Genomic DNA, 27,090 nt, shown 5'->3' with positions numbered 1-27,090 from the left:
AATCACCAATTAACCTCAGCATGTTTTTGGACTGTGTGGGAGGAAGCTGGAGAACCCGGAGAGAACCCACGCTGCATGGGGAGAACATGCAAACTCCACGCAGAAAGATCCCAGGTGTCCTCACTGAGACGTGAACCGCCGACCTTCGGCAACGGTGCTAACCACCGATCCACCTTGCAGCCCTACTTAACATTTCGTTGGATTTTTTATTTTTTATTTTTGGGATGAAAAGGCACATTTTGATATTGTTGGTAATTACAACATGGTCTAAACAGAGGTGCTTCCATATGAAGAAAATCATTCCATTTAAAGGTTGTTTAGAGAAGCAGAAGGATCATATTCTTCAGCCTCATGCTTCTTTTGTTGGTCATAGAATCTATATTTTTCTCTTAGTATGCTGATGATATTTCAGGATTTAAACCTCAGCCATTCTCCTCAACTGGACCTCTCTGTCGTAAAGGATCAAGCTTCCTATCTGCAGCACAAAGGGGCTTTAATACACCGTGCACACGTATGCAATAACTGAAACGAATATAACTTCTCCGTCTCATTAACTCTCACTTGGCGCTCAGTTGGAAGCTGAAATCAGTCGACCTGCTGCAGCAACGTTTAGATGAGTTGAGAGCAGACTTTGGACGCTTTACGTGCAAACAGATGAGTAATTTAGTGAGCAGTTGTGAAACAGGTTGACATATCAAGGATAAGCATTGGCTGTTAGACAAGTATGTGTGTGATAAGCCAATTTCTAATAAATGCATAAAAAAAAAAAACAAGTTATCTGTTCCAAAAATACATTTACACAGGAGTGCGGTTAGCTTGTGAGTGTAGGTGACATATAAAAACGTTCATGCCAAACTTATTGTGAAACAAACTCACTTTAAACTAATTTATATCTTCAACGCCATGGGAAGCGTTTCAAGGTAGCGAGCTGGAGACGTGAGCGTACACACTCCACGCTCTCTGCAATGAATTACAACTGGTGCCATTTATTAAAGCATACTCAGAGGAATGTACGATTATACATCAATAGTTTGAGCCTCCCTCTGCAGTTCAGATCCACCCCCCTCATCTGAAATTGAATCCAGACCATCGCGGGGCTGTTGTGTGGATCAGCGATAAGAAGGAGTAACAGTATCTCTACCATATGGAGGTACAGTCTGGAAAAGCAATATCAGCCTGTATGACTGTTTAAACACCTTCAAATGACAATAACTGTTCTCGTATGCATCAGTTAAATTTCTTTCTCATTCTTAATGTATGATTTTTGGCAAGTTCCATCTTTCATTAAGGTCAGTCGCTGCTGCAAAGGTCCTTTTTTTCTCCTGGTGGTGGTTCTCTTATTTAAACGTCTTCAACATCCAACCACACGCTCCATGAAATCCACAGTTGTTCTGTTTCATTTGCTGAGGTTTCTTTCTGTCAGCACAGAGTAGTAAGAGGGAACTATTTGGTGTGAAACTCTTGAGTTGTACCCATTTTTGCTCATTAGAATTGAATCCAATCTGGTGTGGTTGCAGCGCTCACAGTAAATTTCTAAGTGGCGCTCTAGAAATCAGTCCCAGAAGCACCCTTTGTTTGGTTTTGGTATCTGTTTGCGTGCTAATGCCAGACCAGGAGCTCTGTAAAGATGACCCTCCCTCGTCGTCGCTGCATTCATGAGATGCACTGCAGGTTACATCAGGAAGGCAAAAGAATCATAAATCAAGTGAAATTTTTTAAAGAAGGTGGAGCCGCTTTGCAGGAAGAAACAAACAAGTCGTGACTCATGTGGTTTTGGCTGCCGTCAGAAGCCAGTCGTTTGCCAGTTCTCTTACCCGCAGTTGTGTTAAATGTGTAAAACAGTTGCAGTGCAGATTTGTGAAAAGCTCGTTTTGTGTGACAAAGACTTTGGCTGCTTTAGGAAGAATCGCAGCTCTGAATCATGAGCGAAACGCAAAGGTCATAAAGTTCATCTGGCCAGTGATCAGCTCTCTCGGTTATTTAGGCGATGCGGTTATCTCAGCCCAGATCTACCACTTTTTTTTTTGTTTTTTTTTAACCAGCTGAGCTTCTATAAAGACGTTTCCAGGCACATAACATTTCAACAGTGGTTGTGAACTCTCATCCAAGGTGTTCAGGCCCAATAAAACTGCTAATGAGAGTTCTTTGAGTAGGTTTTAACACCATAATTATGCCACAGTGCTTTTGGGAAAGTGCTTTCTCGGTATGGTGGAAAACGGTGGGAATGCAGAGCCACTGTGGGAAAAGCTAGAATTTTGTCTTTAAACTCTGCCTACTGTCTCGCCTCCGTTCGTGCCTAATCTGTAATCCCGGCCAATGATTTCACCGATAAGCATCTATTTTGTCTCTCCACATCTTTCTGTAGTGTCCCAGCAAAATCACCAACCAGCCCGGCAAAGAGTTCGGCAGCACCAAGGACTTCCCCGATTCGGTGCTGCAGTTTGCTCGCAGCCACCCGTTGATGTGGCGGCCGGTGTTTCCAGCCCTGCGCCAACCTGTGCTCGTCAAAGCCAACATTCCTTACAAGCTGAAACAGATTGTGGTGGACCGGGTGGAGGCAGAAGACGGGCAGTATGATGTCATGTTCATTGGCACAGGTGAGGACATGCGACTCCATTCCTTTCTAAACTTAGACACTTGAACTTTCAATACTGGAATTATCGTTTGAACGCTGAGCTGTGTTTTTGTAAAATCGGTGTGATTCTTGTTTTGTTTAAATAACAGTAAATGTCTGCTGTTCTTCCAGATGTTGGTACAGTACTGAAGGTCATCGCCCTGCACAGTGGAAACAGTCTGGAGACGGAGGAGGTCACGCTGGAGGAGCTGCAAGTCTTTAAGGTACGTTTTATTGCAACCTTCTGCTTCCTCGTTAATACCTCCGTAGGCCATTCATCATTAAAGAAAATGTTTCTTTCACCCTGGCTCTTAAACCCTCTTTGGAGTCGACAGATTAGAACCTAGTCTTGAATCTCTTCTTTGCCTTTCATTCTACTTTTTGGGCCTTTCATTTTAAGTCTTCTCACAGATCAGTAACTTAAATCATTTCTGTTGTTGCAGGTTCCAACTCAAATTACATCAATGGACATTTCTGTGAAGAGGGTGAGGAATTACTGACTTTAATGCTCTCAGTGTAATTAAAAACGTGTCTCCATCACGTCTTACTTTCTTCATTATTCCTCCCTTTGTCGTTCCGAACAGCAAGCCCTGTACGTGGGCTCTCCGGCGGGTGTAGCTCAGGTGAAGCTGCATCGATGTGAGACTTACGGGAAAGCCTGCGCCGAGTGCTGCCTGGCCAGAGATCCCTACTGCGCCTGGGACGGCTCGTCCTGCTCGAGATACGTTCCCAACAGCAAACGCCGCTTCCGCAGACAAGACATCCGGCATGGAAACCCGGCGCTGCAGTGTGTGGACCAGAATCTCAGTGGTGAGTGGGACTAACTATCCTTGTTTGGTGCCATCTGTGTTGTGGGATGAGTTAATGATCTTCTGCAATATCTGTTTCTTGCCTGGCGACCTCGCATTGACAAGGTTCAGGTTTGGATGTTCCAGCTGCTTCACTATTTAGAAGTGACAAGAGAGCTTAATCATAGCTGCAGGTTGGAGATTAAAGTTGCATAAAAAGTATTTAACTTAGTTCTACAAAGGTTTCTAATAATATGTCTGGATGATTGACACTTTATACAGACTTGTTAAAATTAAGAGAATAGAATAAAATAGAACAGAAGAGTTTTATTGTCAATTTTTCTCTATATATCCAGGACATACAGAGGAACTGAAAAGACTAATACATAATTTGTCTTTTTCTTGGAAAGAAAATGAGGGAAAAGTTAGGAAATATAAATGTTCCAGCAGCTGGGGCACCAAAACATACTGCAAAATGGCAGAACATAACCATGTCACATAAGTAGTGTAATTTTCCAACAAAACAACAACAACAAAAAATAACCATATAACTTCATATATCATGAGCAGTTTTTGGCTTTTTAATGTATAATGAAGATAATTTATTTAAATTTTTAAAATTTGAGTGAATACTTTATGCATTTTATTCAAAGCAAATTACTTAAAATATATAATAATGACAGTATTTTGACTGTTAAGCAGAACTTATACATATTATACACTGATGAAAACACATTCATTCAACATTTTTGTAGTGAAAACGTCTGTAATTACGCCAGATTTCTCTTAAACTTTATCTATTTGAAGTTACAGAACTGTTTTTCTTGTAATTGTCACTAACCGTATCTGATATTAGAAATATATTTATTCTATTAAACTTAAATTTAACAGTTTATGGTCATTTTATTTGCATTTTTTAAATGTTATTTTACATGTAAATTGCCTTTTTCAAAAATAAGATTTTAAAAAACCTGTAAAATAGAAAGGAAAAATGCTCTTTGTGATTTTACTTTCATATTTCAAACTTTGTCCTTCAGCCTGCCGACATCATTCACAGGACTCTGTAGATGAGGTTTACTCCTTGTATTTTTATGGCATGTGGCCGTGCTACTCTAAACATCAGCTCTAAACATTTAGCTGTAGATAGAAAGAGGAGCAGCGAGACTCTTCTGTGTACTGTATAAATCTGAGGTTCAAAGGACGCTGTTATTAGAAGAAGGTTGTATGAATGAGTCTGTGAGGCTTTTTCTCAGGATGAAAGCTGAAGACTGTTTATGCGAGGAGGCCCGTCCGTTTATCCGAAGCTGTACGCGACAGATGTTTTACAGTATATTAGAACAAGAACACACGTTGACTCGTCAGCTACACGTGTTCGTTTACACACGGCACATACAGCAAATGTGGAACATAACCTGGCACTCCTCTCGCTCTTACGTCTTTTGGTTTAAAGGAAGAGTCGCGGCTCTGACAAATAAGCTCAAACTTCCACAACCATCTGTCACACAGAGAAAGACAAATGAAGGGGAGAAAACCAACACTGGTGACAGACAGACAAGAAAAGGAGAAATTGGGTCATTTAGAGGCAGGAAAGAACGAGTGTGTAAATGTGTGTTTTTCACCTGAGTGGATGTTTGGAGCTGAAGTGATGAAAGATGTTTCCCTCAAAGCCTCTGGGTGAACCTCGGCTTTCCAAAGTTTCTTTGTGCGAAGGTGTCAGTGAGATTTCAAGAGCAGTTTTTTTTTTTTCCTTAGGCCCGAAATTTTAACCTAAGATCAGACATGATCTATTAAAAGTGGGTGCTCAAGTGATTAATGAACTACTTTGTCTCCAGAGGTGAGATTGACGTCCTTTAAGATCACACGCAGGCTAAAAACTGGGGCATAAAGGTTCACAGAAACAAAACAAACATACTTCTAAAATGTACTAATTAACACATTAGATCTTGTTTGTTTAATCTATACAAACAACAACGAGCTGTGAGGTAATGTATAGGAGCATTTTAATCTCTTCAATCTTTCTGCCTATCTTCTGCTGGCTCCAGCTTTATGCTGAGCATGTGTGGTATCAGTCTTCTCATCTACGTCTCTTAATCCATGCCGAGGGATTGTATATCTAACGCTAAATGACTTGTTTTGTTTATATGTTAATTTACAAGATGAGAACACACGATACAAAACCTCAGGACCTAAATCACAAGGAGGAACAAACGCCTTCTGGGGCTTTATTAAGGCGTTCTCGAAGGCCGACGTAATACCAGATGAGAAGTTGAATTAGCAACTACCATTGCATAAAGGAAATTGAATTGTTTTTTTTAATTCAAAGTGTTAACAGGCCGAACATCATGAAAACAAGATGTGTAGTTCCCTCAGTGGGTCACCCTGCTGAGGGTTTGTGTAAGGGGAATCTAACCCCTAAACAAAGTTATTATTGTCATTGTTAGTATAGCGTCTTTCAAAGCTGCACTAACAAGGTGCTTTACAAAAAATGAAATGCACAAAACCACCAATAAAACATTAAAAGAAGACATTAAAACTTTAGAAAAGAACGTACAAATCTTAAAAAGAGCAAAAACAGAGCGTCAGAGAATGTTTTACAGGTGGGTTTTTGAAAGCTTTTTGAGCTGATGAACTGAGTTGTTCTGACAGTCAGGAGTTTGTTCCACAGCGGCGGGGCTGAAACAGTGAAAGCACAGTTCCCCTTTGTTTTCAGCCCGAACCGTGGGATGTTTAACAGTAACCCATTCTAAGATCTCAGAGGCAGCATATGGTGTCAAACGTTCAGTGTAGAGATTTAAAAGTAATCCACAGAATCTTAAATTAAATTCTGTAATGAATCGGGAGGATCAGAGTTATGCTGGTTGATTTTGGTCAAAGGAAGTTCAGTCCTTTTCGTCAGTTTGGCTTTACGGACTGAATCGTCACTTGATGTCTTTTACAACCTTTCTTTTCCTCTCTATTTCTACATTTTTAAGACCTGGATGTGAGCGAGGACAGGGTGGTATACGGGACTGAGAACAACAGCACCTTCCTGGAGTGCGTTCCTCGTTCTCCACAAGCTACCGTCACCTGGCTGGTCCAACGCGACGACCGCAAGGAGGAGGTAGGACGATTTGTAAATAACAAAAATTAACATCACCGTAATAAAAGGCCTCGTGTTCCCTTTAGGTGGCAGTTGAGTTGGGTGGAATGAAACATCTTGCCCGTGGAACTGCCTTTAAAAGTGAGATCTGAGTGTGAATTTGGCACGTGGTTGACACTTTTGACAACCGTTTGACATATGGCTGAAATTAAGCGATTGCATTTCAAAGCAAAATGCACAATCACCCCTCCTCCTGAACAAACAGTGAATTCTTTGCAAACCTTAACCACACGCCACTGTAACTGTCACTCAATGTCTACTGGCCGCTGTGACTTAAGTTGCCAAGTCATTTTAAAGGCACTACTTAGAAAATGATGTCTCTGTGCGAGCCCACACCCCACAGTAATCATTCATCCGTTTGAGGTTTACGTTCCTCCGAGCTCAAATGAGTGCCTCGGTCAGCCATGCAAGTATTAAGGCATTACCACCCCTCTCCCATTTCCCTGCAAATAAACATTTGGCTGCCACTCTAGCCGACAAGGCTGCCATGTTTGTGTTGGCACCGAAGGATAGTTAGAGAAACCGAGGGGTCGAATCTGAAGAGGGGGTCGATATAGAAGAAGGTGTAAATGAATAGAGCTTGTAGAGAGAGACTTTGGTGGGAAGTTAGTGAGGAAAGAAAGCGAATGAGAGAAAAGAAAACGGGAGGAAAAACAGTAAAAACCGACAGTAACTTGATTTCATGGTACATTCTTGCTGTTGCAACTCAAGCTGAGAAAACAATACAAACAGCTCCTTTCTTTTCTCCTGCCGTGCAGTGAAGATTACATGCTCTTACCCAAATTTTCTTGATTTCTTTACACTTTGTTTATGCGTTGTTGGGAGGTCTTCAGTGTTTTTCTTCTTCAGACACGACAGTGTTTAAAAGAAAGCACTTGTGGTATTTAGTCTGAGAAAACATGCACTAATTCAGGTCGACACACGGTCACACTTGGATGTTTGTTTGTATTTAAGGCGACTTTTGAACAAACAGAAGGCAGATATAGTAATGACTTCAATTTATAGAACTTCCTTTTTAGACACTTTAAGTGCTTTAGGTGTCTAAAAACAAAGACGAAGAAGTACACATAGGGCTTCTACATTTTGGATGCCAGACGTGTTCCAGAGTTTTGGAGACTTGAGTCCACAACCTGGAGATGGGAACTGACAACTGTCCATTGTCAGAGGAGTGAAAATTTTGAGAGAAGGCCAAGAGGTGAAAGAGGTCATTGAGGTACTGAAGGGCAAGACCATGAAGGGACTATGTTGAAGGCCAGTGTAGGGGCTACCTAAGTGACCCCAAGGTTGGGGACTGTTGTGGACATAAGTTCTTCTTTGTTCCTGGACAATTTGGGGAAATTGGAAGACAACAAGGTGCCGAGGTCACATGGGCGGTTTGAGGGAAGGATTAGGAATTTGGGTAAAGGGTTTGGTGATATAGAACAGACTGTCATCTATGTAGAAGTGTAAGTTGAGGCCATGCTTTTGTGGATTGTCTCTCCAAGGGGAAGCATGTAGATATGAAACATGAGTGGTTCGAGTACTGAGCCCTGGGGAACACCTTGGTTAATGGGGCTTGTCACAAAAACAATCATGCATTTTGGTTCCTTTACAGATTAATAATAGGTCTTCTGGAAAAATGACAATTTCTGCTGGTTTAAAAATATACGTACAGCAATTTGAATTATCTGTTTTAATGTATGTAGACTTTTGTTTATGACTTTGCATGCTTCCAACAGGGTTTTGTTTATGTCCCCTGTCCACTGACTAGATAAATCACGACCCAATCTTGAACAAAACTGTGTTGTTTTTATAAATAAAGGTCAGTAACAGTTAAATACTTCCAGTTTTCTTTGTGTTTCAGCCACATCTGTCAACAAATCCTATGAGGCCACCAGTATGTAGTTGTATCAAATATGAAACTAAAGTATAAACACCTTTTTCTTCTCTGTCACACTCAGGTGAAGCTGGATGATCGTGTGATGTCTACAGAGCAGGGTCTTCTGTTTCGTCGTCTCTTCCACCAGGATGAAGGCCTTTACATCTGCCGCTCTCGAGAGCATGGCTTCACCCAGACCCTGGCCCGCCTCACCCTCGAAGTCCTTCCGGGGGAGACAGTCGACGAGCTCATGGCCCGAGACAACGGCGGCCTCTCTGATTCGTTCAAAGACCGGTCCGGTGGAAGCTACCGGGCCTGGATGCCTTGCAGCACGTACAGCAGGGGCGGTTCATCGAGCCAAATGAGCCAGTCGCGTTCGTGGTTCAAGGATATCATCCAGCTCATCGGGCCGTCCAACCTGCCGCACGTGGAGGACTACTGCGAGAGGATGTGGTGCAACGACAAGCTGAGGAGGAAGCACAAGAGCATGCTGGAGAAGTACCGCCAGGCCCAGGAGAGCGCCAGGAAGGCTCGTAGCAAGAGCTCTGGTGAACGCAACCGGACGCCACGAGATCTAAGAGCACAGGAAGAGTACTGAAGCGAATGAGAGAAACTGTAAAAAACAAAAAACAAAAAGAAAGAAAGATAAACTGAAGGTGGAAAAAGAGACAATTATGGTTCAGGAAAAGCTCAATGGGGCGGCATAGAACAGCGTTGTTGTGGTTGAATCTTTCTTACGCAGATCTGTAAGAATACGATCAATTTTAGTGCATAAAAATCTGTAAAATACTCTGAGGAAAGCATAACTAGATTTTTAAAAAAAACTCCTAAAGGCTGTCTCGCTTAGTGTCGCAACAGTAAGCGAGACAGTACGTGAGAGCTTTTAATTTTTTCTGAAGTTGGTGTATAAAATTGATGTATGCATATGTCGTGGTTCTGGCTGTCGCCCCTGAAAAAGACAGAAGTGCTCGCTTGTCTGGAAAGACGAGTGCAACAAGAGACTGCGATGCTGAACTGAACAGGTTGTTGCAGATGTAATAATGTTGACATTGCTAAAGAAAAGAGGACTTACTCTCTGAGGATGCTTTTTAAAGTCGTGGTTACCAAGGACTCCTCGCCCTCTCACACTTTTGTGCTTGTATTCTTCTATTGTCACTGAAATGACATTAATTTCTCAAATCATTCTTCACAAAGAAACCCTTACAAAAACAGAAATTAGCTGTGGGCTGACAGCAGGTTCTGACGTTTGTGTTGGCTCACATCAAATTGTTCATTGTCTTTTGCAAATGCAGCTCTGACACACTTACACACACACACACACACACATTTCCATGACTTTTTTGGATGCGTTTCACACAGTGCAATCACTGGACTCATTTCCTCCTCACTTTGCCTTTAATGGCCCGTGTCTCTTACCTTACTCTGCCTTGGATTTATTATGAAATCTTCACGTGTGACTTCCAGCTCATCACTGACTTTCCAGCATATTTATACGAGGAACCAGTGAAGCTCACAGGTTTAGACACTGACTTGCTCTGATATTGCCCGTATACATGGACACACGCTCTTACATTCCTTACATAAGCTCGCTCTAACTAGGAGCTACCATGAGACGACTGTTGATGGTTCAACAGATTAAAGGCACATTGCTTTATTTTTACTTCCGTGGGCTAAACTTTCCATTAAACACCAGCTAGAAATCCCGACTCACCAAATCCTTAAAAGGGATATTTCACATTGGCTTGTTTTTGGTTACAACTCTTGGAATGTATTTAAAGGTAACAGACAATCTCTGATATTTGAGGAACCCTAAGAGCTTCAGTAGAAGGCAGCTGGGCTTCTCTTTTTCATCTGGTTGTCTCCTGCTGAAGCTCTTAGGATTGGAATGACCTTGATCAGCGACAATCTTCCTCGAGGAACCTTGTACACCTCAGTGCAGTGAACACCAAGTCTCATTAAGCCAATCCAGCAAGAATAATCATTATTGTTACAATCTGTTAACCTTTGCATTTATTTATTTTTTTTACCTGAGTAATTGTTTAGTCTTTAAAAAGTTCAAGTCCAAGGACACATTTACAGATTCTTGTTTTCTTTCCCAGCACTGGTAAAAAAAAAAACAGCCGCCGCAGAAGAAATTATACAACCCCTCCTCTCTGTGGTGACCTCACCTCACACTTTAATCAACCACTAAACTCTTTTTCCCACAGTTTCTCTGTGTGCCGAAGCGTTCCAGCGATAATAGAGAGAACAATAGAAGGGGTCAAGTGTAATGGCCTGCTCCTCTTGTGCTCTGTGCTTTGTAAATAGCAGTTTTAACATGGTTTATGGTCTGAACACAGTGTAATCCACATGGTTATTGTCTCCAGTTTTGTTGTAAAAATATGACTTTTATGGATTATGAATTCAGGAAAACATTCTCGTCCAAATTAACAGGTGGAGAAAAAAAAAGAGCAGAGATGGAGGACATGTGTCAGCAGTGGAGGGATTGAAACTGAAAAATGAACCAGCCTTGTATAGAGTGAAATGTGAGCATTGTGCACTGGGGTTGATTTGAGTTCACATGAGGGAAAAAAAAGCAACACATTCTCCAAATTGAACAATAAAATCCATTTTGTCCATGTCCTATAGGATGACACGCCTAGCAGCAGGACGCTATGAGTTCTATCTGTTGAAAAGTGAATCAGTTTACTGATCTGACGTTGCTGTTGTTAAGGTTTGTTTAGGTTCTGGCACAAAACTACGCAGATAAGGGTTAGTTTGAGCTAAATTTTAAGAATTTCCATCGTTATTGCTACAACAGTATCTTTTCAACTAAGTTATAGAAGCTGAATGGATTTAGTTAAAAGCAGTGTTGACTGTTGGGATAAAACCAGACTGATTTCACATTTAATTTGTTGTCCAAATGCTCCACACTGAATATTAGTTCAAGTGGCACCAGCAAACGTAATCACTAAAGCCATTAAAGGACAGAATCACTAAAACACTGACATGTTTTTGGATGATTTGTGAGAATTAAGGGACTTTTTTGTCTTGGAAGGTTCCTCTAAAACATTAAAAAAAGATAGGAGTTCTGAAAAAACAGGAACTGGGCAATGAGAAAGGACGCCACGCTTCAGGTTTACTCAGGGCTGCATTGGATTGAGATCTTTGGAGCATCTGTAATAAAACAAACTTACAACTGATCAGCTGACGTGTCAGTAAAATGTCATTTGTTTTAGACTGATTCTTTCAAAACGGATCGCGTGGTAAATTCAGAATACACGATAAAGGCTTGGCATAGGAATTATATTTAAACTGAACAAAAATAAAAACGCAGCATGTGAATGTTTTTCCTTTCGAACTTCAAGAAAAAGTCAGACTTTTTTAAATTTTATTGTTTTGGTCGGAAAATGTTTCAATTCAATTAACTAGATTAAAGGTTTTGAGCTGGTAAAGAATTCTTCACCATTGGGTTAATTGATAGCTCAGTCAAGTGTAGCTTTTAAGACAATGATCCGATAGTGAGATCAATACACAGACTCTCCAGTACGATAAAAGAAAAAATGCAGCTTTATTCAAGTGACACGATGCTACAGCTGACAAACGAGCTGTTGGTCTGCTTCATGCTGTATGTCAGTTAACGCAAATGTCCTCCAACTTCACTACGAGTGCTTTAGGATGAGTTGGACAATATTCCACGAGCAGCATCAACAACTTCATTAACTCTGTGTGTCGCAAATGTTGTGACTCATTACTGACTTGAGATTTCTGCTCTAGAACCCAAGTGTGCATCAGTCCATCATCATTTCTAATATAGTTGATTGTTTAATGGGGCTGGAAGGTGTCTCGGTGGTTAGCATCGTTGCCTCGCAAGAAGGTCGCTGGTTCATGTCCCGGTTAGGACACCCGGGATCTTTCTGCGTGGAGTCTCCATGTTCTCCCCGTGCAGCGTGGGTTCTCTCCGGGTTCTCTGGCTTCCTCCCACAGTCCAGAAACATGTTGAGGTTAATTGGTGATTCTAAATTGTCCGTAGGTGTGAATGTGAAGGTGCTTGGTTGAATCCAATAAAATATTACACCCTGCGTTTATACTTTGGTTCAGAATTTATAGCACATTTCTTCACAATACATTCAAGTGCAAACAGCAACAAATGGTCCTCGTATCCCAACATGGAGACCCCAATGGAGAACTGTACAAATACTGGCCAGTTCACCTAAACAGTAGCTGCTCACAACTACCCTGCTGCTGCCAAAGTATGAAGGACATCCTATGAACAAATTACCTCCTGTATGCATACATACAGAAGATGGTGCATCTATTCTGGGAGCCCTCTCATTGTTTGGAATTAGTCGGGAAGCAACAATAACACCAATGAACTTTGTGGCCTTTTGTGACCTTCGTGGCGTGTGAAAGGTTTCTCGGAGGAGAAATGAAAAGAAAGGAGTGTAGATGGGCAGAAGAAAGGAGTGAAATTGCCTCTTAACTATACAATACGCAGCCTATTAGGGCTGCATATTAAATTCCTAAAAATCCTAATCCCTAATAAACCAATTTTTCCACAATTTATCAGTCTGTAGTTTCAAAAAGGTGACGCAATTTTACCCCAGTTTGTACAGCACACTTCAGCACATGTTTAGCGTTTATTTTCTTAGTTTGGGGACCGTGAGATTGGCTAATAGACTATACTTATGATGTTTTCTTTAAAAATATTGCTTCTGATGTATTGTTCAACAGCAAGAAAATGACAGGACAGAGTTAAAGAGTTGAAATTAAAAAAAAAAAAAAAGAAACCTGCCTAAAAGTAGTTTTTTTCTTTTTATATTTTTATGTTGTGCAGATGATATTGTGGTGACATCATTTGTTTGCTTGAGCTCCTGTTTCTCCAAGTTGTAAATAAAACGGTTTAATATGTAACTATCTAAACATACAGGTTTCCATCGTACAACAACTGTCATAAGATGGAACCGCCAGAGTAAACGCTGACACTTTTTTGCTTTGACGGTTAATGTTTCAGGTTTATTTTAACACATATGGAATCAGTAGTTGCAGACAAAAATGTGCCGTGACTGACAAGCCGCCGGTCATCGATGCACGTTTACAAACTGTCAATTCAACAAATGCGTTTTCAGTCATGTACAGTTGCACAGAGTGTTTTGTGGTATTGCATGTGACATTTTATATTTTTTGCTTAACCTTATAATGTCCGCTTTCTGTAGCTAGTTGTGTTCAGTGCAGATTGTGTTTAATTTTTCATCTAATACTCTGTTTGGATTCACAGCACTTGTTGCCTTAATGTCCAAGTATTAGATGGCTTGTATATAAGCACACCTGATCCATTTTATCATTTGACAAGGATTCAAACACTCAGCCTGATGACAGCAGGTGACTTCACTGATGAGCTGCTCCTCCTGATTGGTCGTGTGCTTATTAAGAGACGCCTGCACATGCTCAGCTAGTCTATATAAACCAGACTGGAGCTGCAGTTGCTTGTAGAACATCAAAGACAAGACTCTAGTTGAACCAGTTGTGATTTTATCCATGACTACAAAGCTCATAAACCTGTCAGCAGTCCAGCTTGCACATAATTCTGACCCTGAAAGGCTCAACAAGCTTTTGTCACAGAAAGTAGTTCTTCCTGAACTACAGACAACACTGAATCAAACATTTGGGCTACAAAGTGCAAGAATCCTTAAACTGTCTCATTATGTTGTAAAATTATGTGCTGGTTGTGGGATCTCTGACCGAGAGGGCCTAATTTAAATGTATTTATTGACGTGTCTTTCTACTGTGCATGCTATGACCCTGTATGCTATTTAACACTATTAAAAGTTGGTTCTTTTTAACATAACGATGACCCCTGACTGGGTATTTCACTTGAGCGTCTGTCTGCAGTGAAAGGATAGTATCTTACTCTGTGTTTTGGCAGAACTAGACTAATGGCGCCAGTGACATAAACAGAGACAAACATCAGTTCCCTGAAACAAACCATTCTTGTAAACGATGGCGTTTACTGCGCTGAAACCAAGATACGCTCTATTTAATGCTGAATCAACAACATGAAGACCGCACACCTGCAACGAGGCCATTCGGCACTTAAAAGTCAGAGCAGAAGAGTCCGGCTCTGCTGTGTTTCCCATGCCTGCTTTCATTCCATCTTCCTCGGTTTCTGAGGGCAATTTAAATTTCAGAACTCCAAGGATTATTGTATACTAACACAATCTTGTGGTTGGAAAATACAGTCTCCAAACTGTACTGTATTGACACATTCATATCTCAGAGGTTCTGCTGGTGTTTGTGCACACACTCTCAAAAAGTCTTCATAACAGCAGTGCAGGTGGTTTTAGATTTACAGACCCGGTGTCGGTCCATTACGTTACCCAGTCGCCCGGTCTGGCCATGCGTGTGATTGGAGGGTAATTGGGCTGCAACATCTGTGGGAATGTGGGGTAACAATGGCTGCTTGTCACATCGGCAAACAGACCATCTCGTAAAAATCAGAGCTGCAACCGAACCCACTAAACGACTTCACACCCCGTCAATTACTGCAACCACAAAACACACACAAATGCCGAGTGAATGTTTGCACATGTTTTCTTGACGCACAGACGAGAAGATCTGCGTGCACGCAGGCCCACAAACGCAGTGGCGTCTCCGCTTTAAACTTCAGAATAGATGTATGAGAGGAATGACAGTGGCCTCAGTGTGAGACTTCAGTGAAACTACTGATGTGTAGAAATCAAACCAACAGGAGGTGAAACATGCAGAGTTCCATGAAGTTCTTGGCATGTTTTCTTTAATTCTTCGATGTAAACACTGTGGGCCCTCATTAACATGTGCGACAAGTCATAAAACCAAATGAAAAGAGTTTTACTTCTGGGATTAAAGTTGTTTTAATGAACAGTGTGATTTCTCCTGGTTCCGTGGTTCATTCAGTGGGTTCAGGTGTTGGAGGTTGAGTTGATTGGACCTCAATCAGCTCCACTCGCTCTGAGGATGCAGCTGTCTTTAATTTTCCTCTTTGCACTCTAATGGTTTCTCATGGTTGTTCATCTATTGCTGCCACAAACGTATACAAGACCAGAAGGGTATACTTTTAGGCAGTTGTGTGAATATGACTTCACATGTTTCCCTACAAACTTCAGACAATTTGGCTCATACAGGTGGCTAACTAGACTCACTGCCCAGAAAAGTGCTGCCTTCTTCAAAATGTTTGTCAGATGTCTTGTTTGGTGAAGGTGTTCTGTCATCACAGATGCTGCCCTGACAAGTTAAGTTCAAGACTTTAAGGCCCCCTGAAGTGGTTTAAATCACCATTTTGCAGCTTAAACAGTCAAATGTCCTTCAAATTCTCAAGCAACAAAGTTCATCTATACACCATAAATTTAGCTGTTTCAGTGTTTTCAGAACTTTAAAACAATTAAATTCTATTTTTTAGCAGTAGCTTACAAAGCCTGGGATAAAGTATTAAACGACGGGTACCATTCATGCTGCACTGACACATTTTGATGCAATTAATGAGCCACACATCGGTTTCAATGTACGATGGTGGGAACAAACACAATCCTTTCATTCTTTGGAAAATTTTCTGAAGTTCAGCTGAGGCAAACCAGTTCCAGTAGTAACTCATTTAGTGAGATTCCTTTGAATTTGGCCTAGGGATAGGGATATGAAGGCTCAGATTGGATTTTTTTTTTTTTTTTTTGCTTTCTGCTCAAATGTGCTTCTGATCTTTTTTTTTTTCCTTTCCTCAGAACACTAAGCAGCACAAATCAAATAGAATCTGATGTTTAGTTCTGATTCGGTCCACTTTGAGGTTGACTTGTCTTAAAAGAACTTTCCTTTGTCTAGCATCCACAGCTCCTGTTGCTAATTAACATTCAATCTGCTCTGATTTCTGTGAGTCAGACAGAACACGGCTGATTAACTTCTCACACCTGTAACGTGGCAAATGTGCGCCCATCATCCTTTAACTGCAGAACAACATACCCACCATAATCACCTGTGGCAGAACAAAAACAACAACCATCATCGGAGTAAGATCAACAGTGATGGGCTGATATAAAATGCATACACTTTTCTGTTTCAGTCACGACCATTGTAGTGGCTGCAGCAGGACTTTCCAGTCCCTCCAGTAAGAGATCTGAACTGGACTAAGCAAAGCAGCGGCTGGCTTCAGAGATCTGCTTCTCTGAAGCGTGCTAATGCAGAACGCCCTGTAGCCATTATTCTAATAACCGGTGTGTTGTGTTTAGTCACACTTCATTAGGCAGCAGCAGACCAAAGCTTATACAGGTGACTGAGGGGGTTTGTCGTTTTTTTTTTCTGTGTAAAAGATTTTTGGTGAGGATAAATATTTATGCATAACTTCTTCAGAAACAGTTACTGTTTAGCTCTGCAACTGCGGAAATCTGTAACTTGCACCCACAAACACTTAAACACCAAAGCTTTAATAGTTAAGTGGACATTTTGATATGTGACAGGAAGCAATGCAGGGACATCAGCTTATACTTAGGATACATTATTTGCTACCATCTTTTATAGTTTTATAGTTCTTCCATATCTCTACAGCTGATAACATTTCACACTACTCAATCATTAAAAGAAACATAATCACATGCATTGGTACCGACAGTATAGACACACATCTTCAGTGTTTGAGGAATAAACTTTAACTACAGCTACTACAGTCTCCAGCTGGCGGGTGCAAAACCAGGGTTATCCACAACTCCTTCACCTTGTAAAATGTTTTTTTGTGCATGTGTACAACCACAGACACATTTAGGAAAATGCAAACACACCCTAGAGTAAAGTTGCCGTTGGTGATGGTTACCTCCTTGTTCCCATCAGCACTGTATTGTTGCAGTCAGAATACCGACATTCATGACTTAAGTAGCACAAACTGAGTAGATTATCAGTTGCACAGATAGCAGCAAAATCTTTTCAGTTTAGTATGTGAGGTTTTTGGAAATCCAAAATCAGCTCTGCCTCTATTACAGGTTTTCTTCACACAAGCATATATTGTCCTATATCTCCATATGGTTTCTCAGTTTGGTCGTTCGATCTTAAATGTGCCAAAAATGTATCGGAATAACGCTCATTTATAGGTTTAATGGTATTAAATGAGTCCATTTGGATACATTTAGGAGACATAATGGTCTAGGACTTAAATTACTTTAATAATGCCATGTTTAGCTGTTAATGCAATGTGGGACTACTGCCAGTAAAACGCCTGATAACAAAAGTGAAAAATCGTTGATGGAACAACATTTGTCAGCCACAATGTTTAAATACATATAATTATGTTTAATATCCACTTAAAATGGCTGCTGCTGAAAGCTGCTAGTTCCCAGGACAATAAACGTGTTTTAAAAGCGAGCAGGAAAGACAGAACACGGTTGTTTTCCTGCTCCAGCTGTCGCATGTCTGGGAAAAGAAGTGTACATGATCTCGGTAGTGGTTCACCCTTCTTGTTTCTGCCTCCACTGTTTCCTTTAACCGAAACCAAAAGTATGTGGCGTTCCTGTTGCTGCTACTTTCCCAAGATGCATGAAGCCGCAATCCTGTGTTCCAGTGTCGGTTTAAATGCGTTCACATAGGTTTTACATTCAAAGCTGTTGGAGAAAGCAGCTTTATAACCTGATTTAGGTTCATTACAGCACCTCTAAACAACATTACAGACGGTTTTCCCACTCAACACTTTGGACCTTCTGTCACGCCACCTTTTTTTTTTTTTTTTGTTTCTGGTGGACTACAAACACGCTTCCTCTTGTTCGGCTTATTTTTATTCTGTTCCTGATCGCACCCACTGGAGCAGTCTGGGCTCATTGATCTTGATTAGAGGCATAAGGTTTTCCTTTTATGTGTGCTGGAAAGCATCAGTGTCTCTGACTGACTGCAGGGCACGCCTCGACCTGGGCTGTTATTTCCACTACATGTGTTTTAATTATTTAACCGGGACGCTGAATTTTTTGGTTTGACATTTGTTGTCAAATCTGAGTCAGATGTTTGCGTTTGTCTCTAAATTTCTTTTCTTTTTCTTAAGTTAGGACAGCATTGTTATCTAATGTCACTTTCAAACTGCTGAACAGTATTGGATCTGGGCAAAGAGACTTATAATCATTTACAAGGGGGAAATGTGTTCTGCATGCTTTGTGCATGTCAGTCTGTCATTTATCATGTTTGTTGACTGTTATGAAGCAGGTTGAACATTTCGTAATGTCTCTGTTCACACAGCCTGGAAGGATCAAGCCAGATATTCAAACTATGCTCTCTGCTGTATCTGTAGATAACTTTCTCTCCTTTTTTCTTTCTTTTCTTCATGATTATCTGTTTAGACAAGCTGTTATTTCAGGCCAGGGTCTGGCACCAGACTTCTACAAATGACTATCAGTAATTAAAGCTCCGTAGCTCTTTGGAATCCCATATTTTTCTTATTTTGCTTATTTCAAAATTTTTGTATTCAGGATTTTATGTAAAACATCACAACTTTACTCTTCACTTGAACACAATATATTCAAACAGAGCATTTGTTTGTCATGTATTGTCTCTTACTTAAAAATGTGTGATTGCAGTTTGTTAAACACAGACCAGAGGATCTTTTGAGGTTCAGTAGTTAATCATTGCCAGCCAAAATCTGAGCAGAAAATAAGTGTAAGAAGCAGGCATACCTAAGCAATCCACAGGGAGTCGGCTACTGATGTAGAGGCTCCATTTTGACTGATGAGGATTAATCTCCAGAGATGAGGCCGGCTGGGATGGAGAGATGATGAAGTGACATTTCCCTTTAGAACATTCCTGTTTCTGTAGATCTTTCTTTAAAAGGAAAATATCTACGGTCAACAGTTAAACCAGGCTGCCCTGGAGGCTTAAGTCAGCAGCACTTTAAAAAATCAAGCCTGAAAACCGACGTGTTTATGTAGGTTGAATAGGATGACATTTTGTCTTCATTCTAAATCGTTTTGGCATGCTACTGACTTTGCCCTTATTGTGGAAAACGTGTCAAATAAGAGACTGCATCAATTTTCACCTTTTTTTTTTTTTACATTGACTTATTTTGCTCAACATTAGTGTAGCCGGTTGGTGCTAGAAGTCGCACAACTGGTTGAATGGAGTTTATCTGAGTGCAGAAACTGTGCCTCAAGTAACTGTAGTATAAAGACCCCTGTATCTGGAAGGTCCAGTCACTGGTGAATCGGTTCTCCTGGATATAACTACACCATGAAGACAAACACTCCAAACAACTCATTAAAAAAGGTTATTTGAAAAGCGCAAGCCCGAATTTCCAAACAAAAGAATACCCCTTTAATTGAAGTACAATTAAACCTATCAAAGGATGGAAGGATTATGGCACATGTGTAAGTTTTTGCCTCATTTGAGAATGGCCTGCCCCAAATGAGTCACTGTGCAAGAAAGAGAACAGTGATGGAGGCCGCCAAGACACCTATGACTCCTCCAGACAAAGCTACACGCTTCAGCAGCTGAGATTGAGACTGTGTGCACATAGCCGTTTCCTATTCTTTGCCACTCTCCCATACAACTTTGATTGGTAAAGTAAAAGCCACTTAAAAAACCTCCTAAAATCTCACCCAGTGTTTGCTAGACTGTTCTGACATCAGCAGGAGGAAGTTTCATTGCTCTGAGACCAGAATTGTGCTTTTTGGTTGTCAGACTTGATATAATAAATCCTGCAGATAATCATAAACACACCGTCCCCATTGTGAAGCACGGTGGTGGCAGCATCATGATGTGCAGATCTTGGCAGCTGACCCTTTAATATTTGTAAAGGTGGAGGGTAAAATGAATGCAAAGTATAGAGAAATATTGGGGGACAACTTGATGCAGTCTGCAAGAAAACTCTGAGGAATACAAAAACTATACAGAAATGGTTTGAAGACGAGGTGAATGTTCTGCCACAAGTTGTCCTTCTTCCCCTTTTCCCCAGCATGGACTCCCTTCACCTCCTTATCTCCTTCTTTCCCCGCCTTCTCTCTAGCATACGAGTCCCCTGCCTCCTGATAGGAGATTTAAACTTTTTTTGATCCCTCACTGGGTAACATGTTACATCATCTAGACACAAATGAGACACATCCCAGTAGATTACGACATACAATATTGCCGACTCAACCACAGTGCAGTAGAAGGTCTTTAAGTGTCCTGCACACTCCGAAGGACCTCCATCTCCTCAGCAGATGGAGAAAACTTTGGCCCTTCTTGTACAGGACATCTGTGTTACGTGAGCAATTCCAGTTTATGGTTGAAATGAGCTCAGAATCAGAAATGCTTTATTGATCCCTGATGGGAGATTGCTTACGTTGGAGTCGCTCCCATTCAGAGTCTCAGAAATTTTAAACAGTAGGAAAAAAAATGAAGATCAACATAATTATAAAATTATGAGCATAAAATACACAAGTATTCGGTGTAATAAAGGAGGGAGTAGGGGGTGGTTGTTGAAGACAGACAGCAGTAGGGTTGATGGAGGTGTTAGCAGGGTGTGTACGGGACGCAGTATCAGATCTGTTAAACACATTAAATTTACTGACCCGGTGCGCACAACCTTCAACTCTATTGCCAGCTGGCCTGAAAGCAGTGATGGTCCTCATTCCTCTGCAGATCTTTTTTGTGATATTCTGCTGAAGTTTCCACTCCAGCTTCCTCCTGTATTTTTCCCTCACCTCTGATCTTCACCTTCAGGTGCTCCTGTATTGTTCTCACCTTCACGTAGAAGCCTTCACGCAGCACATCAACGTGGTGGACAAAAGCAATCAGACGTCAGAGGAGGGAGTCTGGCCTTTATGGACTGTGCTGTGCACATAGAAGAAGACAGAAGCCTGGACATAAAGATCCACAGGAAACCCACTCACACAGACCAGTATTTGCTGTTTTGACTCCCATCACCCACTGGAACACAAGCTGGGAGTAATAAGAACCCTACAACACCGGGCCCAGAACGTACCTACCAGGACAGCAGGAAAGGAGGAGGAACAGAAGCAAATCAAAACAGCACTCAAAACCTGTGGCTACCCAAGCTGGTCTTTCATCAAATCCTCTACAAAATCCAGAGGGGACAGAGAAGAAAAGACCAAGAAACAAAACACCATAGTCATCCCTTATGTTGCAGGAGTTTCTGAAAAACTCAGGAGGATTTTCAACAAACAACATTCCAGTTCATTTTAAGCCCACCAACACCCTGAGACTGAAGCTGGTCCACGCTAAGGACAAAACACCAAGACACAAACAGAGCAACGTGGTGTACGCAGTCCAGTGCAGAGAGGAATGCCCAGACCTGTACATCAGGGAGACTAAACAACCGCTTCAGAAGCGCATGGCTCAGCACAGAAGAGCCACCTCCTCAGGACAGGACTCAGCAGTCCACCTGCATCTCAAGGACAAAGGACACTCATTCGAAGACAACAAGGTAAAGATGTTGGCCAGGGAGGACAGATGGTTTGAGAGAGGGGTGAAAGAAGCCATCTATGTCAAACTGGAAAGACCATCCTTCAACAGAGGTGGAGGTCTGAGACATCATCTCTCACCGGTTTACAATTCAGTCCTAAGATCTCTCCCCAGGAAAATGAAACTACATTCACACCTAGTCACAAACGGCCTTAACAAACCCCTTTGTGGCAGGGGGAGCACTAATGACTCACATAACGAGGGGGAGGAGCAACAACCCCCAATTGAAACCGAAACTCAGGTGTTAATGGCTCCTTAAGGATATAAGTATCTGGATCTCCCAACTAGTCAGTCAGAACTGATGAAGCCTCTTGGATGAGAGGTGAAACATCTTCAATGAACTCAAGCAAGTCCAGTTGCTACGATTGCTCTACCAGAATCTCTACCCTCTAACATGCAAACCTGCTCATACCCCTTCTCTTAATTTACACAACCTCACTCGGTGCAATAATCCAAGCCCATGGTTTCTCATACCGTTGCTATGCTGATGATACCCAACTCTTCCTGTCGTTCCCCCCGGACGACCACATGGTCTCTGCCCGGATGTCATCATGAATTGCAAACATCGCAGCATCAAGAAATCAACATCAAGCTTGATTCAACCCAACTCAAACCCACAAAACCTGCCAGAAACTTGGCTGTCATGATTGATGACCAACTAAACTTCAAGGCTCATGTGGCCTCTGTTGCTCGGTTGTGTCGATTCACCATGTACAGCATTAGGAGGATCAGACCTTTCCTGTCTGTACATACAGCACAACTCCTGGTACAAGCTCGAATAATATCACACATTGACTACTGCAACTCCTTACTGGCAGGCCTCCCTGCATCCACGGTCAAACCTCTGCAGATGATCCAGAACGCAGCAGCACATCTGGTTTTCAACCAGCCAAAAACAGCACATCACCCCGCTGTTCAGATGGCTTCCAGTTGCTGCCTGCATCAAATTCAAAACTGACTTACCCACAAAACTACAATGAGAACAGATACCTCCTACCTGAACTCTCTCATTCAGATCTACACTCCCTCCAGCTCACTACACTCGACCAACAAAAGCCGCCTGATACAACCACAAGAGGGCCCAAGGTTGATAGCTGGATTCATCTCCTCTGTTCTGCGCTGGTGGAACGAGTTACCAAACTCTGTTTGGTCTGCTGATTCCCTCTCAGTCTTTAAGAACAGACTAAAGACCAGCTCTTCACTGAACACCTCTACACTTGACAGACTGAAAACAAACTAATTTCTATTACCTCCCACACAGCCTGCTATTAGCATCAACGCCCTATCACACTTGAACTTGTTCTATGGCATTTGTCCATATTTTCTCCTGACTAGATCCTTGCTTGTGGTGTTTCTGCTCTCAGATGTACGTCGCTTTGGATAAAAGCATCTGCTAAATAAAATTGCAGAATGACAAATTGAATAGAATAGAAAAATACTTTATTAATCCCAGTCTGGGAAATTACTGTGGTACAGCAGCAGAAAATACTATTTAAAAAATTACAAATAAAATAGGTGAATAAAATAAATAAAACAACTGTACAAAATGTGCAATTTGAGAAAAACGGTGCAAAGAGGGTTTTACAGAGCAGAGAGCTGAGAACGCTCTCTGCCAGACAGAGGTGAAGTGTTATACATTACTGCACTAACTGATGAAAAATAAGTACAAAAAAAAGGAAAAGAATAAAAGACGTGAGCTGCTGTACCGTGCTGCCACTCAGCGCGGCGTCGGAAGTTTGTCCTCCTTTACACTTACTGTTACCAGTGCAATCCCTGCCAGCTTGAGGGGTCTGATAGCCCTCAATGGAAATGTTGTTGGGAATGTCTTGGTGCAGCCATAGCACACCAAATCTGATGTGTACTGGGTATGAAGAAATGAGCTTTTCAGGGTTACATCAATGACCAGTGAGAGACTTTAAGAGGACTAACGGGATGCAGTATGTGTGTATGGAAATTATAAGTAGGTATTCTAATTAATTTGACAATAACAAATGCACGCTGCTTCGCACAGCAGTTTCAGTGGGAAACATAAGAATGGGGGTGGGAAGCAAGAGTAGGAAGGAGAGAGATGGAAGTAGTGAAGGCACAGAGGACGGAAAAGAGATGGGAGTAATTAGAAGGATGGGAGACAAGAGGACTACGATGGCACAAAGGATGGCAAAATGTGTAGGGAAAGTGATGATGAAGGTAAAGAAAGAGGAAGCTGAGGAAACCGACTGGAGGTAGAGGAAGGCCTCGTGGGAAAATAAGGAGAGTTCGAGCATCAATCTTCTTAATGTTCAGTCCAAGTCATCCTCTGGGGGGAAAATGAAATAAAGAAGAATTTCTTGGTGTGTCACAACCTGTTAGGAGTCTGAACTGTTGTTGCTGCAGCCTCACAATAATACAACACAATTATTCATTAGTGTCATTACACCACAATCTCACAGGACGCACGGTTTCATACGCGAGCTCGCACATTGTATGACCCACTTCCAACAGGACTGTGTATTATTTATCTTTCACTGTTCAAACCAGTGTCATTTATCACTCACTGACCCTCCTTGATGTTCCCCACAACCACAGAAACCTCAGTCTGCCTCATGTTGAAGGAATGAATGCATTTTGTCTGTCACGCTTTCTTCACAAAAAACCACAGAGGAATTCCTCGCTTCAGCTTGAAATGGTGCTTAATTAAAATGGTGTGGAAAATGTTTAAATCCATGAAGACTTGACTTTACAATAGGAAGGAAGGGACAAAGAGAGATTCCCTCAAACGCATCTGTGTCATGTTAAATGTTTTCCATTTGAAAATAAGACTACACAATTTATTTATAGCTCCAATGTTCGCAACAGAAAAATCTGGCGTTGTATAAACACATCAGGTAGAAAATAAAAAGGTAGAAAAGAGTACTTGGCTGAAAAACTGTTCACAGCTGAACAATTTTCTACTTAATGATTGATGTAGTTTAGTCAAATAATTAACTTAATCCCAAGTGAGAAGAGTACAGAAAAAAAGGGAAAAACACACTCCAGCCTTTATGATAAAAACACACGATATTAATTTAAACTTTGCTAATGTAGTAATCTGTCATCGGCCGTTCAGAAATGTTAAACTTCCACTTGAAATGATAAATAAGACGTATTTGTTGGCTCTAAACCTTTACAGCAACATGGCATCCATCAAATCCCCTCAATTAAACTTTCTCAATAATGGAAACGGACCGATTGCAGTTGAAAAAACACATTTTAATTGCTCAGATGTTTTATGCTTTACAGAATTTTTCTTATCCAGAAAGTTATGACGGCTTCAGTGATGAAGAACCCAAATACACGTCATGTTTTTTCATCAGCTCCAAGAATAACTCTTACTGGTTTAAAGAAGCATTGTGGTCTATTAATCTCCTTGTATTTAATAGAGGACAAGATAAGTGCATACCAAAGAGCAGGAATCTACCCATGTAGTCTCTATGGTTCATTCCCCTGCTCTTCATCCACTGTTTCTGGATTACATTAATGGTAAACTTTGGTGAGGAATCCAAAGGAGAAAGTAAATCTCTTTTTTTTTTTTCGTAAATCATTCTGTGTTTGTTTCTTTCATGTGGTAACTGGAAACCCACAACACACATCAGACTGTAAACCATCTGAAAATAGTCCAGGTCTTTTATGGCAGCCTAATACGTTTGGGAAAGCATCTAATTAATGATTAATCTTTTAGGATATAGCCACACTTTTCCACTGGGGAAAATCTGAGCTGTTCACGATTGCAGGTGCAGCCATGAAGCTTCAAAATTCAGACGAAAACGCAGCCAAGCAACAAATGATGAACAAATGCTAACTTTTCTTTTACTAATAATAATGCTTTTGGAGACACACAATAAGATCTGAAGTTTCTCGTCTCCTGAGACATTCCTGTTGATGCTGATCCAGCTGTGTTTTTTAGTTTCGGGTGTGAACTGCGCTCCCTTAATCCCCTAAATAAAGTATTCCATACTGCATCTCAGTGACTTCACACTTTTTAAATCAAAAGCACACATTTACAAAAAACGGGCTTCTATTAGCAACAGCTGATTATGGGCTCCAGACTTTTGGCTTATTGAGCAGAACTTCAAGACATCAAGCTTATGACCATCATCGATAATTGTTAGCACACAGTGGCACAATCCTGCTCTGTTCAAGGCTCTCTGCTCTAAATATGACTACCTCCCTGTGAAAAGAGGGAAATCGGAGGATTTTTTTTTTCTTTTTTTTTCTTTTTTTTTATATCTAAGGGGGGGTTACCTACATTTCCTGCTGGTCCAGTACGTGGCAGGCCCATCAGGAGAAACGGAACCAGTACATGACAGTCAGACTTATGGAGGAACTTGCTTTGAATGACCAAGTCCTTAAGGAGAAGAAGTTGGGACTGTGCACCATTGAAGAGAATTTATAAAAAATAAATAGAAAAATTATCCATTACAGTCTAACAGATGGCAACTAAATACTATTACACAATTTATCAGATTTAATATTTTCTTAATATCACATAGTGAAGACAGCAACAATCAGATATGTTCATTTATCCATCTCACTGGACAGATTAACCCTATTCAGGACTTTTGGAGTCTTTTGGACCCCAGGCCATTTGGTTTAGGTGACAGATACTTTTATTTTTGAAGATTTTTTTTTAAATATAAAGAGGGACATTTGTCATGCATTTGGAACTAAAAATATGTCACCTCATCAGAAAAATTATTTAACATCGTATGTAAGTCTATAAAGAATACCAACAAGTATTTTGCGCACAGTCTTTTTTTTGGATCCAGTGAACCCCGAAAGACCTTCTACGTCTGACAACACAAAAGTCCTGAAGAGGGTTAACAGAAACGACTACATACATGGAGGCAAAGACGGAGAATGAAGAGGTCATTCATGTCAAAGTGAGCTGACCTCTGACCTGCCGATGCTGCTGGAGGTGGTCAGAGGTGATGGAGGCTGGTTTGGTGGTGACCAGTGTGGTACTGGATGCTATAACTGTGGGGATTCTTCCAGCCTGGTAGAGCGGATTTGTTCTTCATTTTGTTCTCGATTGCCTTCTTGTTGTTGGATTCTTTTCATCAAAACCAGGTGCACTGCTGACTTTCTTTCCAGATCATTGCATTTTATTCCCAACTATTGGCTGACATGTTTATGCCGCTCAGCATATGCATCAGCATCCTGCCTGGAGTTTTGTTTGAAGGCACAGAGGGAAGATTTAAGGCTTTCAAGCCCCCCTGTGATACATGTAAGCACCAGTTTATGA

General features: G+C 41.2%; 1 protein-coding gene across 1 annotated transcript in view; it reads left to right on the top strand.

The window, feature by feature from the left end:
- The window catches only part of sema3bl (sema domain, immunoglobulin domain (Ig), short basic domain, secreted, (semaphorin) 3bl), a 92,062-nt gene extending 80,358 nt beyond the window's left edge, over nucleotides 1–11,704 (top strand). Inside the window, exons 11-16 of the mRNA XM_008291093.1 lie at nucleotides 2,366–2,597; nucleotides 2,747–2,838; nucleotides 3,058–3,099; nucleotides 3,199–3,424; nucleotides 6,375–6,502; nucleotides 8,482–11,704. Coding sequence (XP_008289315.1) covers nucleotides 2,366–2,597; nucleotides 2,747–2,838; nucleotides 3,058–3,099; nucleotides 3,199–3,424; nucleotides 6,375–6,502; nucleotides 8,482–8,997 — 1,236 coding nt within the window. The 3' untranslated portion in view covers nucleotides 8,998–11,704. The remainder of the gene's footprint in view (nucleotides 1–2,365; nucleotides 2,598–2,746; nucleotides 2,839–3,057; nucleotides 3,100–3,198; nucleotides 3,425–6,374; nucleotides 6,503–8,481) is intronic.
- Nucleotides 11,705–27,090: the final 15,386 nt, after the last annotated feature.

Source organism: Stegastes partitus, unplaced genomic scaffold (assembly GCF_000690725.1).
Source record: "Stegastes partitus isolate 25-593 unplaced genomic scaffold, Stegastes_partitus-1.0.2 Scaffold716, whole genome shotgun sequence".
In the NCBI taxonomy this organism is placed as follows: Eukaryota; Metazoa; Chordata; class Actinopteri; family Pomacentridae; genus Stegastes; species Stegastes partitus.
The sequence above is the reverse complement of the archived record's forward strand: the minus strand, read 5'-3'. Positions and strand labels throughout refer to the sequence as shown.